At 30.9% G+C, this 19,806-nt stretch overlaps 1 protein-coding gene across 4 annotated transcripts in view; it reads left to right on the top strand.

Moving 5' to 3' along the window:
• The first annotated feature begins 5,632 nt into the window (after nucleotides 1-5,632).
• LOC106459971 (ATP-dependent RNA helicase A-like) overlaps nucleotides 5,633-19,806 on the top strand; it is a 79,089-nt gene continuing 64,915 nt past the window's right edge. Inside the window, exons 1-5 of one of the 4 annotated variants that reach the window (XM_013919645.2) lie at nucleotides 5,633-5,740; nucleotides 11,597-11,752; nucleotides 16,621-16,764; nucleotides 17,791-17,994; nucleotides 18,597-18,736. In XM_013919645.2, coding sequence (XP_013775099.1) covers nucleotides 11,639-11,752; nucleotides 16,621-16,764; nucleotides 17,791-17,994; nucleotides 18,597-18,736 — 602 coding nt within the window. In that variant the 5' untranslated portion in view covers nucleotides 5,633-5,740; nucleotides 11,597-11,638. The other 3 variants (XM_022386546.1, XM_022386545.1, XM_022386544.1) reach the window with 3 other exon arrangements.

Genomic DNA, 19,806 nt, shown 5'->3' with positions numbered 1-19,806 from the left:
AATGGTGAGGCTCCATATGAGCAAATTAATAAAAACTTCTTTGCAGTATTTGAAATCGATTAATTCGTCAATTGTTTCTCTAAATTTGTTGAATTCGCTGTTAGAACATAAGATACCAAGTTAACCAACTGAAGACTATTTTCGGACTGTATATTAGGTGATAATGTTTTGCAGTATGACACTGTAATTTGTTTTATGGATAATTTTAATTTAATCTTTGACTTTAAACTGTCTAAAAGACAAATTTACAAAACTTGTAGAAGCTTTTAGCAAAATATGTGCCATACTATAATATTAGTTTCTCATCATAATGTTTATAAAAACCGAAAATAATTCGTAGTTTGTTTTTAAAAACGCAACTTACAGCTCAACAACTCTGAAATACTTTATAGAGTCCGTTAGTTGAGCTATATAGACTCCATGTTTGTCTATGTGGTTAGTGGTAACAGTAAAATCCAGTGTAAGATCCTTGCGATAGGAAGAACACAAATATCCCATTCTGTAACTTTGCACTTGAATGAACAACATTTATGTTTATAGAAGTAACAGATATTGTACTATGATAATTGAGACACATTTTTTTGCTTGCTACACTTACTTGTACGTTGTACTATAGGACTTGTATTTGATCTACAGATGAATGATGGAAGAGTGTAATTTACTTCTGTACGTCAATTTGGTCTCACTGTATTTCAGTGGGCGGCTTTTAAAAGTTAAAACTGCAAGCGTAATACACACAAATAACGTAACACTGTGTCGTATTTACTTAACGTAGGGCAGTTGCGCTATATCCTAGAGGAGGGCATAATTATTAATTAATAGGCATTATAGGCCAGAGGAAATTATATGCCCCTTCACACATGCGCCCGGGGACGACTGCCCACCTCTTGCTACGCCACTGGGAAGTACTATTCCTTGCTTTATGCGCTACTGTGTGATTTATTGAAGCAAAATGGCATTCAATATTATGAGACAATAACTCACAAAATTTTGCCAAATGGTGGAAGTTCTATGGAGTATATAATATATGTTCCTTGCTAGATTTCCTCCCATATAACGTAAGAGTGTACAACTTCTCTACGTGCAATGAGGGAATGATATTTGCTCCGAGTGTATGTGTATTTATATATGCTTAAGTAACAGCACGAATGTTAATCCTCGCTGGTAAGAAATTTAGATGAAAATTCTTAATGTGGCTAAATTCTGCCTGTGATTATTTATTTTGTGATACCCAAGGAGAAAACGCTGCGTTTTACTGCTCATAGATAGCAGCACATTAATTATCACATAATTATAGAGACAGTTTTAGATGGTAACCCAGAACGCTATTGATAGTAAATGTCACGAGCAGGAAGGAAGCAGTCTGTTTTATACTAAGATGTGTGATAATGAAATATGCTTATGGATAAATATGTAAATGTTACGACAGCGGAAGTCACGTGACGATAGTAACACGTCATGATATTCTCGAAGGTTCGTGAATGCTCGAGTGTTTGCTAGATGTGTGGTATTCTAATATATAAGCCCGACGATTAATCGAAATTAGAATAGCAGACAGAGAGATTGAAGATATAGACGGACAATTGAGTTAAGCGCGGTAGTAAGTAAAGAGCGTGAATCATTCGTTGAGAATTATAGCGTGTGTTTAAGTGTGGAAATTAAGTGTATTGCAAAGTTGTATTGAGAAAGAATAAACTAATTTTATTTAAGAAAGAACTTGTATCGCTGAAATTTCTCGGGAAGAATTTCTACGGGAAATTAACAAACGAACAGAGACGTAACATAAATATATTTGTGGTGATCTTGCACACGTGTATGAACTTTGCATAAAGTTATTCATGAGTGTTGAATAACTTAACTGATCAATTAAACAAAGAACACAACTGTTAGGAACATATGAATGAAAATAAAAAAATTGATCTTAATGTTAAGGTTTTGTGATATAAAAGTTAACTGTGATTACTCACCTGATGTGTGTTATTTTTAAGATACATTGCACTAGTTATTTTCATTCATGCCAGTAAGAGATTGTTTCGTTTTCAACATTGGAATATTTGGCAGGTTAAAAGTGACAGATAAACTGAAAGTATATTTGAGAGGAAACACAGTATGAAGAGGTGTTTTTCTCTAATAGTAGTGCAGAATGTTTTGACTGGATAGAATGGGAATATTCATGAGTGAATAAAATTATCATTAATAAACGCAATTTACAGACAGTAGCTTAGATATTATATTAAATGTAAATTTGTTTTACTCAGTATCTCATGTGGTTATGATGGAATATTTTAAGTCATGTAGACTGAAATGTTAAATAAGCTCACATAGTTTAACTGAATAGTTTCTTCGCATTTTTTTTTCAGTATAAGGTGTAATTAAAATGCATGAAAATGTAGGCTGTGAGTATAATGCAAGCAACAGAAACTAACATCTGTGTAGTGCCATTTTGTTGTCGCACCTGGCTGTTACTAAATTTGAATCCAGATGAAGTCTAGAGCAAAAAACAATTTAAGTGTTGGTCGATTCCTCATGGTTAGAAGTTAATGGTTAATGCTTGTACAGCAGGTAACCCGAGTTAGCTATTGTATGTAGGAACCAGTGTCTACATTTCTTTCCTACTGGACCCCAAGCTTTGTTACGTACTAAATAGACAGTAGCAGAGGGAATGCAAATAGGGAGGAGAGGAAGCTGTGTTGACTGTTGTCAAAGCAATAATGACAGTGAACAGCACAGATGTATGTATATTGGTCAAGAGGAGACCCAATTCAGCCCGTGGAACTAAGACATCCGCAAGTGTTAGGGTTACATATTTTACCGGTGATATATGTATGAACACAAGTAAGTCTTTAGAAATGTCATTTGTCATATGTAATGGTTGTAAAATTATATCTATAAAAGTAATTTAGAGCAGAGTGTTGTTGTAACAACTTAAATATTTGGCTAAATTTCTGACGAATCGGGACTTATCTGACTTTATACTTTCAATCATGACTTTTGCTACTCAACACTAAGTTCTTAACCATTCTGGCTTCTTGTTCTTTTATTAACCAATAGTGTTCCACTCTCTGCTCTTAAGTCTCCAAGTTGCTATAGTTAACATGGATAGTTCTATCTTGACCAATGAGTGGTCCATGGCTCATTTATTCTTATGAAATGAGGACTAAATCATTTAGCCAATGGTGTTAGCCGAGCCTTTGGCCCTTTCAGTATCGATGGTGGTGACTTTTCTGAAGTAAAACCTGTCTACTATACAAATCACACAGTCAGTACTACACGAGTGAGTACACGTTGAGCACTGTTTTTTTCTTTTGTATTATTTTATTGTTACAAAGCAGTAACAAGTATAATTTAATATTCTAAAAGCTATGCACAAGTGAACACTTTACCCATCTAGTGACAATAGTAGCTGACACCAGTTACATTAACTGTTAAATGGAAGTGATTTTACTATTCAACATAATAACCTGGTAATTTTCATATTCCACATGCAAACATTGGTGAACTATCAAACAACCTTGAGGAATATGCTGCTTCATGTAACCAGACAGTCTTCCTGGGGAATACTTATGTGGGGCTATCCCTGTACCTTTAGATGATGGACCGGGTTCATTCCTTTCTAGTTCCAATGAGCCTTCTTTCTCTTTGTCAGTAATCAATTCTCTTGCCACAGAGAGGAGGAACTGCTTATATTTTATTTTTTCTGTTGATTCAGGGCTTTGTAGATTATATATGAATTGAGAAAGCCACAATTTATTGGATAAAGTATTACGTTTTTTGTCGATTTTACTGTTTTCCTGAGAATGGTGTAGTATGAGAGGTACTGTTTTGCATGATCAACACCTTTCATGTGGACAATGTATTGGAGAACAAACAGACAGTTTTTATTTCTTCTCCAGTTATTCTATTTTTCTTTCCTGTGGTAGAAACAGATGAGTCATGGATGGTTGAAACCATTCTCCTTTCTCTCGTCTTTCCATAAGAAAATGAAAACATCACCTTTTCTACGGAAAGCTGTTTAACTTTTTTTCATTGTTGAAACTTCAGCCTTCAGGCTTGGTGGCAACCTTCTATTCACTGTGGTTGTTCTGCAGACTCTTGTTTTATGTTCTAGGAACAGGTTGGCAATGGAAGTACTGTTGTAATAATTGTCCTGGTATACTTGATGCTACAATTTAGGATTGGGTGCAAGAACTGAAAGAATAGTCTCCTCCAATTTCTTCCCCTAACCAGTATAAATCTCCATGTTGCAAATATAACTTGTGTCACTCTCACCAGCAAGCCATATTTAAAAAAATTTTGCAGGCTTGTATGTTTGGAATCTTAGACATCCTTTACATGGAATCATGCCCTCATTCAATGACAACTGTTTCTTTGGTTTGTATAGTGTCCTGAAATTATTGAGGAAATAATGCAGTACAGGTTGACTTTTGAAGAGCCTGCCTGAAGACTCATCCATTTCCTGATTATCACTAAAATGCCAAAATGTCCAAATCTGTTTTGGTCCATTATCTGCGAAAATATTGGGCTAATCAAAAGAGGATCTCTTGACCAATAACCTTTCCAGTTATATTTCATTGTCTGTCCAATTAGTAAAATAAGGCCTAGGAATTTCCTCATGCCTGTAGGTGTAACTTCAGACCATTGAAGTTCTTTAGATGACATTTTATGTTTCTCTGCAGTTTGATTATGGTAGGTGCACATTTCCTAAGAAAACATTAGACTTGTCACAGTTGCAATACTTTCACGTTCGGATGGAGTTATAGTGACCCCTGGATTTCCTTCAAACATTTCCAAGTTCGGTGGAATAACTATTTCTGACCAATTATAATCGTCACAATGGGGAAAGGAAATCACTAACAGGAAATTTGTAGAATCATCATCACTTTCTGATTCAGAATCTGTTGAGAGCACAATTTACTGTATCTTTGTAGTTCTAACAACGTCGCTGTAACTAGAGGCACTATCAGTGCACAAACACATCCACACCAGAATCTTCATCTTCACTTGTAAGATCTGATAAATTACCATCAAATAGTTCAGTAATTATCTCATATTCACTCAACACATTACGTTTTATGTGAGAAGCCATTTATAAAAATAGGGGTATTGTAAGCAAAAATCAGAAAAATAATAACCGTCCGGAACAAAATAAAACGTGTCCTATTCCTTTCCAACGCAACGTTTTAATTAAATGGCACACAAATATGCTCTGCACGAAACACAAGTAACTCGTCCGCAGTGTGCTAGGGTAAGTTTTTAATGCAAAAAAAGACTGTTTAAATAATATTATACTGTTATCGTTAGTTTTCCATGTCAAACTCAAAGACTCGCACTCAGAGTTAACACTAACTGTGACAAATATCGCTATCACTGACCTGCATGGTGCACATTTGTCAGTTGATACTGAACGACATAACCAAGAGTAATTATGAAATTAAACAAGTATACAAACAAAAGTACTTGCAAGAAAGGAAATAAATAATACTAATTTTCTATAATAACGAAAAAATACCATCAATATTACCTAAAATATTTTGTTTAAGACACGCAATTAACAAGTATTCAGAAGTAGGATACGGAGAATGAGATAGCATTTGAACGTCTGTCTCGGCTACGTCATGCGCATATCTACTACCCGGCAGGAAGTTGGACAGGGCTGAGATTTCGCAACACAAAAGCATCAAAGATTTTGTGGATCTGGAATCCCTAAAACTTTTTACGTGTTGAGTTATACGCGGGACAGGTGTTTTTGATTTTTTAATAATTGTTTATATGATTGTCAAGGAATAGTAATCACTGTTCCTTAAAAGATAAATTATTATGTGTACTATTATCGAGTGTGTATGTTATTGCTATTACTTAGTAATACTAATACCGTCAGCCTGAAGAAATACTGCTGCGGAATATGTACTAAGCCTAATTTTAGATCTAATCATATAATGAATTGTTAAATTTTGTAGTCGTCATGAAATTATCTAGTAATAGAATAAGAATATAAATAATCTATATAATTATTAGTGTAGTTTACAATAAAGTACTACAAAATTAGTTAAGCCTACTAATTCTATTTCAATTACGTTCGTTAACAAAACACTTTTAACAGTGCCTTATGTTAAAAAACTTAAATTTTAAAATGACTTAATGAGTAATATTAAGTTTCATTAAACTAATTTAAATTTTAAAGTTAAACTAAACTTTAAAGAACTATTCAATTACTGAACTAGTCTTGCTGGTGGTTGTTATTAGTGTTAATTTTGTGTGAGAAACTGATCAAAAGTGATTCGATTTCTGATATTGGCATTAACTTTACTATTATTATTAAGCCTACTAATACTGATAGAGATTAACTACAGTATAGACATTTGCTTAGAAAACTTGTATTCACGAAATGTAATAGAATGACTTAATTTCACTTTAATAAGATATGTTGCCACTCCTCCTCTCTGTTGCCGTGCCCACTAGGGTGTATAATGCTAAAAGTTAAGGTTTGGTACTTATGTTGCACTTGTGCCATTGTGGGCATATTGAGGATAACTCATTGTATAGCTTTGTGTTTAACTCTTTCAGCATGGGCTCGATCCCTGGTACCAACCTCATAACCATTTTGTCTTGTTATAGTTTTCGTGCTATACATTTTAAATTAGTAAGCAAATTGTTAACAAAATGTGGCAGATTATCAGTAAACATTACAATGCTTTCATAAACAAAAATATAATTTTTTTTTTAATTAAGTCTTAAGGTTTGTAAAGCAATGTTTCTCCCTTGCTTTTTTTTTTCTTTTTAAATGTTGCTTATCTATCATGCAAAGTAATTTTCATTTTAAGTTTAAAAATACTTTTATGCATCAGAAAATTTTGAAATTTCACATGAAAAATCTTTATAAACAAAACAGGGGCACAGTGTTGTTTTCTTTTGGAGAATAACATATAATTAGTAATCATGAGAAAATCAAACATTCTTGAAACTTTGTTATAAGACACCTGCTAACATCATTTTAGATATGCCAACCATGGCACCAAGTATTTAGCAAATGACATACTCTTAATTCCTTCTCATTTTGTTCATAACAAACTTTGTATCTCGTCATTAAAGGTAGACTGGGCAAGTGGGAAAATGCCTAGGGCCCTTTGCTAGCTCTGCCAAATAGAGCTGGCCAATTAATCTGTATAACTGATTACCTATGAGCATCAATTACAACAAACATACTGGTGGTGTGAACGTGCTTTGTAGTAACTATAAGAAAAACCTGTACACTAGATAGGTGAAGTGAGGAAAAAGTGTCATCAGCCACTATTCAGTTCTTCACACTATATAGCTGCACAATAGCAAGTATAATGAATAAACATATTATTCCAAAAAAACCTATACATTGGATAGGTGAAGTTAAGTATAGTTTTTTTCTCATAGTGACTACAAAGCACATTCACACCAACAGTATGTTTGATACTTTTCACTATGATATAGGTCCAACTTATCTCTCTTTGATTAACTTGTGTTCAGGTTTACTGATGGGGAGTGGAATTCTTGGAAACTAGTATAACCCAGTAACACACTTTGACCAAAGTGTAGATAAAACTGGACCTTCCTTGAACTTAGACTTCAAAATTAAACAATTTTTGGAATACTAAGTTTATTTATTATGTCAATTACATCATTTAGTGTCACATAAAATAATTAATTAATCACAATTATGATTACATTGAATGTCATGAACGTAACCAAAAGTGAAGATAAAATTGATTAATATCATGAAAATATCTAATCAACTGATTATTAATGTAGTCGGTTATTCCAAATGTTCAAATTACTGAAATATTGGTGTTTTTCTCATTATTTTCAATTAATTCAAGTAAATCCAGCCTAACCCTATCTCGATGTCAAAGGACATGGCATCATGTTTGTAGACTTACATTCAAACTTTTATTGAACAACTATTTATCAATATATCTCAATAAGTTTGCTATCAAATTGTAGGTTGTAATTCAAATTTTAGTATTATACATTAGTTAAATTCTTGATTTAAAAGTAAATATTAAAACAAAATTCCTAAATATCAATATTTGTATGTCACATGGTATGTTGAATACAGTTTTAGTTCAAATTAGATGTTTGGGATGTTCAAGTAAAAGTCTATAGTTTCTTATGAATTAGAAACTCAAATTACTAATAGTGATAAACTAGAATATAAAATAAGAACCTCATATATTTTCTGTTTGCAAAGATATCAATATATTTAGTGAATCAAACACAATGGCCCCATCCACCTCTTCCATTTTCGGAAATACTTGCTTACCTATAACCACTTTGCTCTGTGATGTATTTATAACCAATCAAAAGCTCCTAATGTTTCCTACATGGTTTTCTCAGCCTTTGCATAGTGTTTATGTGGGAAAACCTTCCTTTTCATCATAGAATCAAAGCAGAGAGGTAAGAGATAACGGAGCTCTAAATATCACATTTTTTAGACCCAAATACAGCTTAGCTACAAAACCTGATAAATTGTAGTGGAATTCTGTGATGTTGATATAGTAATTTATAATATTTTGTTATTTCAAAATTCATTTATAAAACCTAAACATTTTTTATTTTACATCATCATGTGAAATTTGACTAGGCTTAGTAAATTATGGCAAGCTAGTACAAACTTTGTAAATAGAAGAGATCATTTTCTATATTTCTTTATTTGCTGTTCTATGTTTTAAGAAAAGTAACCGAAATTTAAAAACTTGTTTGTAAGTAGTAATAATACATATTAACATATTTAATGTGTTATAATTGAAATATGACTGTATTTTAGAAAATACTGGTACACTAGAACAAATCCAAGACAGATCACTTTTATATAATTGGTCAATAAAATAATAAATATATATAGAGATGTACAATATTAGGAGATTTAAGCTATTTAGACTAATCATTTGTGGTTTCATGTTATAATTTGTCGTCATTCTAGAACAAAAGAAATGTAACGTATATGTATTTCTTAATTTTTTATTGTGATTAGGAGGTCTGTCAAATTGACCAAACTCATACATAGATACAATGGTTTGATAATTATCTGGAGTTATAGAGATTTTATTTGTGAAACTTGACAATTTTCTGATGCATAAAAGTATTTTTAATCTTAAAATCAAAATTACTTAACCAAAATTTGAAAAAAAAAATACACGAGCAAATCATTACTTAAAAAACAAAATCTGATATTTATGTATAAAAGCATTGTAATGTTTACTGATACTCTGCAAATTTTTGTAAATATATTTCTACTGTATTAAAAGTTATAGTATGAAAACTTAAGCACAAAATGGTCAGGAGATCAGTCCCTGGGACTGAACCTGTAGTGAGAGAGTTGATTGATTTGTGTTGAAACTCTTATGTAAATAACTAATCAAAATTAATGTATTAAATTATTCCAAGCCTCATGAAAACAATTGAATGTAATTGATTAATAGGCCCAACAATTAATCAGTAAATCTCGACTGCCGATGAACCGTCTACCCTGTCAGTCCAGTCCACCAATGATCCTCATCTTCACAGACAAGTACACTTGTCATTTATAGGGTAGTAAATATATTAAGAATTACCAAACAACACTATTAATCAGGTAAATATTAGTAAACTAGCATATAGCCCATAAAAAATGATGGGGGCAAATACTACCACCCCCACCCCATAGTATACTCTAACCTCACATTTCATAGCTAACTGAAATAAATTTTGTGAAATCAAGCTTGACCAACAAATGGGCATAAAAGTGTAGTCAAGGTAGTCAAACATTGGTAAATTTCTTTGTGAGCCAATCAAAATTATGATCATTCATGAAATGAATTCGTGGAGTATTCATAGAATAATTATTGGGAAAAATTAGTTAGATTAACAATTTCTAATATATATTACAAACAGTGTGTTTTGGTAACACTACATTTCAACAATGGCTTTTATGTCATGTTGCTCAGCAACAAAAGTTTTACCTAATATTTTTGTTAGTCTATGTTCTGAAAGTTTAAAATTAAATGTATAGACAACAAAACTGGAAAAATATTTGTTCATTTCTTATTTTGAGTTTCCGTTGATTAAAGAGGTTTGTTTTTTATTAAAAACATTGGGAATATAACAGAAAATAGCTTAATTCAGAAATAATTTAAGTTTAAAATTGAATTGATATTTTTATTTTAGTTTTAAATTTTATGCATATGGATTTAGGCTAGGTGATCCCACACTACCAACACTCGCTACATTTGTGAGGTTTCAGGGCAACCCCGTCACTAAAATATAGATGGGATAACAGTAATTGAACTATTCTATCTGGATAAATGCATTTTGACTTTTATGATTCCTATTTTGACGTGACACACACTGGCCTTTGTATAGGTTAGATTTGCTATATTTCATTGTAACAGTACATCAAACTTGAAATTATGTAATCAATATAGAGCTGATAAATGATTTAATATATTAAATTCCTTTTAATAATGAGAGCACTGGACAGTGCATATAAATAGTCTGTTATGAATATTGATTATTGGTGTGAGTTGTGTTGCTTTTCTGTTGATTGTGGAAATTTACATGAGGATGACTTTTATTTTAGCTATAGCTTACCTATAATTGTGCAAGTATGTTACTGTATGTTAGAAAGTCATTATAGTCTAAGAGTAAGAGAGAAATATTAGATGTGGTTGTTAAGCTGGTATAAATATTTTACTTGTACACTGTGAGTACTTAATGTACTTAAACATTTAAGATTTTGTTAATTTCTTTTTCCAAAATGTGTTAAACCTAAGCCTTCCTAAAGTGTTCTGTTGTTTGTACTTACAATTTTGTATGGGTTGGTGTATATATTCCTTGTATGTTTTTATATGTATCAGTTTTTATCGTATCTCAGACTTGATAGTTTCAGAGTTATAATTTAGCTTATGTTTTCTTTGATAAATTGTTTAGCCAGAGTATTCATGATGAGTACACTGGAATGGGTGCTACTGTCCTTTGTGGAAAAAAATAGTGCAGGGGACAATGTTTTGAAAGTAATCTATGAAATTGTATATTCCTGCAATGAAACATACATTGGAGAAACACGAAGACAACACAAGACTCATGAAAAAAACAAAATTTAGCCATTAAGAAACATGTCATCTGGATACAAAATAATCTGTGATAAAACTAGAATCATTCACATTTTGGAAGACAAGAAAAATTAAAATCTTTCTACATCGATAAAATAAACCTTCACTAAACAGAGATTTAGGATTAGATGTGAGCAATTTTTGGTCACCATTGGTTGAAGCCATCCCACCAATCAGAACCAGGGAAAAACAAACAGTCACAACATGTCCTCTTCAATCTATCAGGATATTATGAAAGATCTGAAACAGCTTACACACACTGACCTGAAGATAAAAGAGAAGATTTCATTAAAATTGTTCTTTACACTTGTTTTACTACAATAGGCAGTTGCCGCCTATTCCATTGGACTCAGTTGCTTACGTTGTTCCCTGACATTTTTGTTTAATATATTTATATGTACAGATTTTGTATCATGCTTTTTGTCAAAGAGCTAAAGCAAATAATGTATTAAAATATGTATTTTTTTTCTTTTTTTCAGAAGTCAACATTTTGAAATTATAGCCCAAAAACTGTGTTTGAAATGGCAGATCAAACCAAATCATTCTTGTATGCTTGGTGTGGAAAACAGAAAGTTACTCCTGAGTACGAGGTGAAAAATACTGGCCCTAAACATCGTCAAAGGTTTTTATGTGAGGTGAGTATATATATGTAGTAGTTGCACCTCACATTTAATACTTAGGAGGAGGCTAGTGATATTTTAATCCCAACCCCAAAAATATAGAATGGTAATAGAAGTACTTATTTTAGGCATCTCAATTTATTTGTATACAGGTTTGAGTTGTTATAGTTTTAAACTGTAAAACTGAAGTCACTGTACATCATTTAATGAAACTCACTTTTAATTATTTATAAGCACTGAATAATCACACAATCATTAAAATTGTACTATTCCTTTATCACCGCAACCTTGTGAGGCTTGTATTTTCTTGTTGCAAATGTACTCTGTTCAAAATACAATGTTATACAATATGCCAGTTGATAGATGAAAACCTTGACTTTCTATTGGTTATAGGTAATATATAGTGAAACATAAGAGAGAACTATCAATGAATTGTGAAAGAGATGATGTGACAGGAGGGGTCTGATTTTATATTCTGTAACTCTGTAACCAAACAGAATTGAAGATTATAAAAATTATGGTTTGTCTGAGTAATAATGATTTTATAGAGTAATTTACATTTAATTTCATACATTTTTGAGGGGTGTTGGATAAAATAGGGTTGATGACATGCTAAGACAAAATGTGTCACATGGGTCACACTAGTGGAAATTCAGGATTTTTTAAAATATTCCCTTGTAGAATTAAGAACTTAAAGTTTGTTTACTATTAAAATATGGATTATTAGCTAAAAATTTTTGCTATTCTAATTAGCATAACATAAACAAAAAGTAACTTGAGAGGAGGTATATTGTTTAAAAATGTTCACAAAAATTATTTTAAAATATCAAGTATTATCGGTGAAATCTACATTAATGGTTTGAAAATAAATAATTATTAAAAAAATATGAAACATTTAAAAAGCCTTTTCAACTGAAACACATCATGTATAATAATAATGAAATGTTCTGAAGAAAGTTTAATTGATTATATATTTAAATACCTATAAATGAAATAAAATTATGTTCATGAAGAAATGTTCTTGAGTTCCTTAATGTAGAATTAATGCCATTCTATGAAATGTCTAAAATCATGCTTATATTCCAGATTAACTTTTTTTCCTTATTTTTTTAACTTTTAGAAATACTTGCTTTATGAATAACACTACACAGTGTAAAGATTGTGTGAATAAAAAAAATATTCAAGGATGAAGTTAGTTATTATGTAATCAAATTATATTGTAAAACAAATTAAAAATTTGATGTATTTAATTAACAGAAAAATAAGTTTAAGTGTTCAGTTACATAAAAAATTCTGACTAAATGTGAAGGGTTGTTCAAACAGCTAATAATTTTTAATGTGCATTTTATTAGATACCACTCTGATCACGTGTCATATCAAGATCATTTGCATTCAGTATAACCATACACTGATGTACTTTTTTGTTGAATGTAAAGAACTTCTGAACAGTAAATTGAACCTTCTTTGCAATGATAATTCACATACTTGGTCAAGCAGAATTCCAATCTCACAAACAAAGATGAAGGCAAAATATTCAAGACTGTTTATTCCAACAGCTTCAGAGCCCTTTGCATTCATTAAATTACAAATAAGATTAGGAAGTGTTAGAGAGAATTATTGATATTTTTGCACTTGGAGGAGCAGAGCATATGGCTTTCAGTTTATTACTTATATCTTCATGAAACAAAGAGCACTGTCACTAAAAACTAACAGTTTAGCTTAAGGATATGTACAGAGTAAGTGTAATTCTATGGCAAGTTAGGAGGTCATATAGGAGTATAAGAAAATTTAAACTTGGCAACTTGGAACAAAGTAATGTCACTTGTTACAGACAAGTGAAACTGAGGTAGTTACATGCACACTTTGACTCACCCATGCTGTAAGGGTTAATAGGCTTCTCATACCTATGTGGTGTTTCTAAAAAAAACAACTTAAAATGCATGTGGTATTGTGAAAATGGTGCATTACCTGGAAATAACATGATAAGGGATGTTAGAAAAATTGAAGTTTATTTTATTTTGCAGATAGTATTATTAAAATTTGTCTGTGAAAAGTTTATTTGAAAAATTGGGGTTATTTTATCTGCTTAAATGTAGCTGTATACATTATGTTAACTACCGTGTGATTGATTGTCTTAATGTAGTTGTGCTCTTATAAAAATCATAACCTTGATTTAAAAAATAACTTAAGAGTTTAAAAGTTCAACAATGCCCACATGTTACTGTGAAATAGAAAACTTGATTACAATCTTTATATTGTTAATTTAGTTTTTAAAATTTATTATTTTATTAATTTGAAATTTGGTAGTTTGTATTAAAAACACATAATTATTGTATATAAAGAATGGTATATGTTAATGAATGATAATTCTTAAAGAACTATTAAACGTTACTAATAAATGGATTTGGAGTGGTACTTATACAATTATTAATTAATTTAGTGAATTTTACTTGAAAGTTTATTAAGGCAACTGTGTATAAGAAACAAAGACTTCAGTCTATAATTTGTAGGCTTTATGGGTAGTAAACATTCCCTGAGAAGGGGGAAAAAACAATTTTTATTAAAAGAACAGATATGAAACTAAAAAAATTTACTTAATTCTTCATTTGATAGAATGCATGAAAAAATATATATTGATAATGATGAAGTTTGATAAAGTTTAGTAAAGAATAGCTTATTTTTGCTAAGAAACTGTCATCCATTGAGAACATATTATCCATTTCTTGATTTTCAATTGTTTTTCATATCTATTTTGACGTAGTTTTTGTACAGATATCGGTTACCATCCTTTTATGTTGTCACATCAGGTGATTTAATAATTTACTGATGAAACACATCTTTGGAAACAACTATAAAGAAAGTTTAAATATGATTGAATAGAGCAAAATTTAGACTTATCACAGTATATCATATCACAGGTTTGAGAAGTATTTATGGTTTCATGAAAAGATGTTTCATTAGAGCTCCTGTAGCATTGATTTAAAGCATTCAGTGGGAAGTTATAAAGACTTGGGAACAAATGACAGAGCTGAGAATGTTTTTATAGTTTCTTTTTTGAACATTTTTTTTTTTCATTCACGTAGTCATGAAGACTTGAGAACACATGACATAGCTGAGAATGTTTTTATAATTTCTTTTTTGAACATTGTTTTTTCATTCACAAAAATGCTTGTGTATTAAATTATATTGTATGGAAGCTACAAAAAAATTCTTTGAGAAGACATCAGAGAAACCTAGCTAGGTATAATGAGTACAGTAGACAATGGCAAGATATTCTTGTGACTCAACTTTTTACTCATTTAATTTATTTTTATATTTATCCTATTCAAATAACATACATAAATAAATTTGCTATCTAATTATTTCTAATTCCACTCATGGTATGTTTTAAAATAAAAACATTATATGTTTTCATTATTTGATTTACACATGTTCAATAAGAGATTATTGCATATTTTAAAAACAAACAAATTGGCCAAAACGTAGTTATTTTGACATAAGCAATTAGTCAAGTAGGAAATGAGCAGATCAGCTTTAAAAATATTGGCGCAAAAGTTTTTGCCAAATAATTTTTTTCAGCAATAAAATGTTTTTTTTTTTTTGTAAAGTGCACAAAGTGAAGGGTAGTTTGAAAATGATGTAATAAAAGAAACTTGCTGAAAAATTGAAGTTTAATCTCATTTGAGAATAACACAGGCCTGGAAATTTAAACTTCATAAAACTTGTTTTGGTTTTAATAATGGATTTTTCATAATTCAGCTATACAGATTTTGAAAATAATATTTATTTTTTTCTATCATGTCAGGATTTTTTACAAATCGGGAAGAAAATAAACTCTTACATAGATCAATTTATTATTTCGTTTACCACAATGGACATTTTTTTATTATTATTTCTGTTAACAAAAATACAAACAAACTGAAGAAATAGGAAATGAATATGTATCCTCATTCATCCTAATTTGTTTTGTGAAATCTACGTCTTTTAGTCTAAACTCTGTGTTGTGGTCTTTCTTTTATGTATTGCGTTATAACATTTTGTGAGACAGCTGCACGTGATGGAGAAAAATGGATATCATTTTCCGATTCAGCATACAGGAATTACTGTAGAACATGTAAAAAGTTCAAGACACTAAAATCATCACAGGCCCGTACAATCATTCAGTTGAATGTGATTGATGAATGAACCAAACAATTTAATTGATTAAAAAATTTCCACTAATTGTCTAGCTCTAACAGTAGTAATATTAAATTTTTTTTTAATTATTTATATATTATTTTCGTAAGAAATGTTTTGATTATATATAGGAATTTTACATAATACATTTGGTTTAAGATATTTCTTTAAATATAAGATGTTGACTTCAAAGAATTAACAAGCATTAATTTTTAGTAATATACACACATTTCTTAATCTGAATATTATGGATAAATTATCTCATAAGACAGATTTAACAGTAAATGATTAGTGGAAGAACTATTTGAAGTTCATTGTCAATGGAAGTGTAGCAAAGTGTCTTAATTGTTGTGGCAAGAATTGTCAGTAATGTAGAAATGTTTCAACTCAACAATTGTTTCACCAAATTTAGCACAAAAAGTGTCACTTTATGATTGAGAATTGAGAAAAATTTTCTGTATAATTTTATAATAAAATCTGATATATATGTCAAAATGTCCTGCTTTTTCTCTGAAAATTCAGTACTTTTTACTTATCACAGAGCTTTGTATTTTGTACGATTGGTGTATAAACTTATTTTGGGAATGTAATTTCCACTGGAAAACAAAGGTTGTTATAATGTGTCTGATGAATGTTTGAAAAATAGGTAAGATCCAGAGTTTTTTGTTTGAAAGTGCATAATGCATTACGTATGAATTTTTTAAAAGGTTAGAGTTCCAGGATTTGATTACATTGGTGTTGGAAACTCTACAAACAAGAAGGATGCACAGACAAATGCTGCAAGAGATTTTCTTCAGTATCTCGTGCGTATTGGAAAACTAAGCCAATCGGAAGTACCAGTTGAATTTCCAGTAAGTCATTTCTATAAAAGTTTCCTTTTGAATACTTTTTGCATAATCATTTTCTCAGGAATAAAGATACTTACTGCTACAGTAGTCCCTCTTAGAAACAATTGACCTATCTGCTATGATAAAGAAATTGTATCTCACAGAAAGTCGTTATTCAAAGGATCAATAACCAGATAATGAATGACTGAATTCAAGCTGTGCCAGTTGCTACTGCCAAGGCTTGAGCATGGTTTATGTACTGTATAGGTAATCAGGTGGTATGGCAAATTGATATATTAATAGTTATGGTGGATAACAGTTCAATAAAGATAAGTTAAAATTCTTTTGTTTGTGTTTTAGGTTAAATAATTTATTCATTAATCACTGGAGGTCACTGGTTTGGGTTCCAGTTTGTCATCTTCATTGTCACCTCCAGTTGTTGGGTTGGTGTTTTTAGTTTTAATGTTTAATGTGTCTGCCCAGTCTTCATCTAAAACTGCAGTGGTGCCAGCATCTTCATAGCATGAAATAAATTCTTCATATGATGTTCCCTGCAGTAATGGCTCAGTTTCATCTGTGGCATTGTCTTCATTTTCATTGTGTGGTGTGGCATTTAATCACTCACCTGTTGTGGACATCAATAAACTACAGTTGAATCATCTCTGATTTGGATTATAGTACATACATATACATGTAAAATCAAAACAAACACAACATGTTTAGATGTTTTGTATTTAAATGAAAAAAGTCACTAGAGAGAGGTCGTTATTCAACCTCCTGCCCAAAAATCACAATCATATGTTGGATCTGTCAGAAAGTCATTTGTGGGAAGTCAGACCAATATATAATCATTCTGTGCACAGAAAAGAAATTGTATCTAAAAGGAAGTCATTATTGAGAGAGGTTGTATCTACCAGGGACTACTGTATTATAGGAAGCAAGTATTTATTATAGAAATGAAGGTTTTTGTAAGTATAGTGTACCTTGATGGTACGAAAGATATAGTGAAAGCAGTTTATCAATTTGTAATAATAAATTTGATATTTTCAGTCATGTATACTCCCCACTGAGCAAACAGAGGCACAGGATGGAACTGATGGATGCCAGTTACCACCTGGTGTCCCTCCTCCTCCTCATCAGGCTGTGGGTAGTCATAAAAATTCCCAATCTGGAATAGGTACAAGCTACTTACCCTATCATCAAGGACCTCCTCAAGATTATCTTGATCGTCTTAATAAAAGAAGGTTGGAAGAGGTGAGCTTTTGATTATTTAGAACATGTGGTGATTTAATGAATATGCAAAAAAAAATGTATATACATATATGTTAGTAATTTAAAAAATGAAATAATTACATAAGAGTTGCATTAGATTTTTTAGACTGCACTGGGTAAAGAAGCTTGTGTTAAAATAGTGCTAAAATAATGTATGTATTTAAGTACTGCAACTGTTCTAAAAGTCTTTTAATGTGTTTTCTACCTCAACATTATTTTTATGCTGTACTGTTCTGCTACGAGACTCTATAACTAAACAATAGTGTGTCATAACTCTTTATTTCAAGTCTTAAGCTAATCTAAAGTTACACTGGTGAAGCCTTTTAATGGGCTTTCATTGGTCACTAGATGTCATTATGGAGAATTATATAAAGGTTTACCTATACTGGTGTGATGCTTTTCAAGAGGACGGGGTTGATGGTAGTGTATGAATTTAGGTTAGTTTTTTTCAACAGTTGTCCATATCTATTTGAATTGTACTTATGTCAGATTTTGATCTGTTATGAACCATAGTAAGCTACTTCTGCTGTGTTTTTTGAGTTAACTTGTGTATATTATAAAAAACATCTTTAATGGTTCTGTAGGCTGAAGATCTAGACATGAATGCAGGCATTCATGGTAACTGGACCCTTGACAATGCAAAATCCCGCCTTCATCAGTTCTTTCAACAAAACAAGATTTCTGCTGAATACAAGTATAGCCAAGTGGGCCCTGACCATAACAGGTTTCTTCTCCTTTCTGTTGTTTTTTTGCTAAGTGCAGTTGTCACTGTAATGGTATTTGGTATATAACTGATTTGTAATATGCTTTTATTCTACACAGATTAAGATTTCAGTGTGATACATTCTTGAGCACCAATTATTATTACTGAATTCTGCAGAATATTTCACTGGACTTGAGATATTTAATAATTTAATTTAGTATGAAAAGTCCTTGCAACAATTTTAAAATGTTGCAATATCTTCAAGCGTATTACAAAAGAACTGAGCTTTGTGGTTTCACTGTTTTAAGTAAGTGCTGTAGACATTAAATAACAATGATTAATGCGTACATAATTGGTTGTAATCAATGTAACTAAGATATTTTAAATTTAAAAAAATGCAGTTTTAAGATTAAATACAGTATTTGCCGGTGTATAAGACGATACTTTTTTACACTTAAAACAATGCCTGATTTTATCCCTCATCTTATACTGAAGTTCAAATAGAGAGTTCCAGGAAGAATTCTCCAGTTAATAGCATATTTTACTTAAACTACATTGTTCCTTTTACTTTTGTTTGCTTTTTTGAGTAAGTATGTTGACATATTGCCACCTACTGCATTACAATAACATATGTGTAATTGTATCATTTGTCTTGATTCTTCATAACTAGAAGTTATTTATCTCGCATGCTAGTTACAATTAATCAATACATTTTTGATGTGAAACGTGTTTATCTCATCCATCATACTAAAACATTATGCTAATATTATATCAAAAAGTTAGTTTCTGTAACATACAATAATTTTTTAAACATATTTTTATAATAGATCACTGTATCATAAGGTTTAGTATTTTTTGTAATAGAAAAGGAATTCAACTGTGATGAAAACTTTGTAAAGTTGTTTATTACATGTTTGTGACTTATGTTATGCCATACTGAGCTGTCATAAGCATTTCAAGAGCATAAAAAACTACACTTGTGGTTGTATTGATTACCCCAGGGCACAGGTTAGCACAGTTTAAAAATAACTTCTAAGAATGTCTTTACAAAAGTAACATCCTAGACTTGTTTGACAATAGAGGTCGTCCTA

This window comes from Limulus polyphemus, unplaced genomic scaffold (assembly GCF_000517525.1).
Source record: "Limulus polyphemus unplaced genomic scaffold, Limulus_polyphemus-2.1.2 Scaffold688, whole genome shotgun sequence".
Lineage (NCBI taxonomy): Eukaryota > Metazoa > Arthropoda > Merostomata > Xiphosura > Limulidae > Limulus > Limulus polyphemus.
The sequence above is the reverse complement of the archived record's forward strand: the minus strand, read 5'-3'. Positions and strand labels throughout refer to the sequence as shown.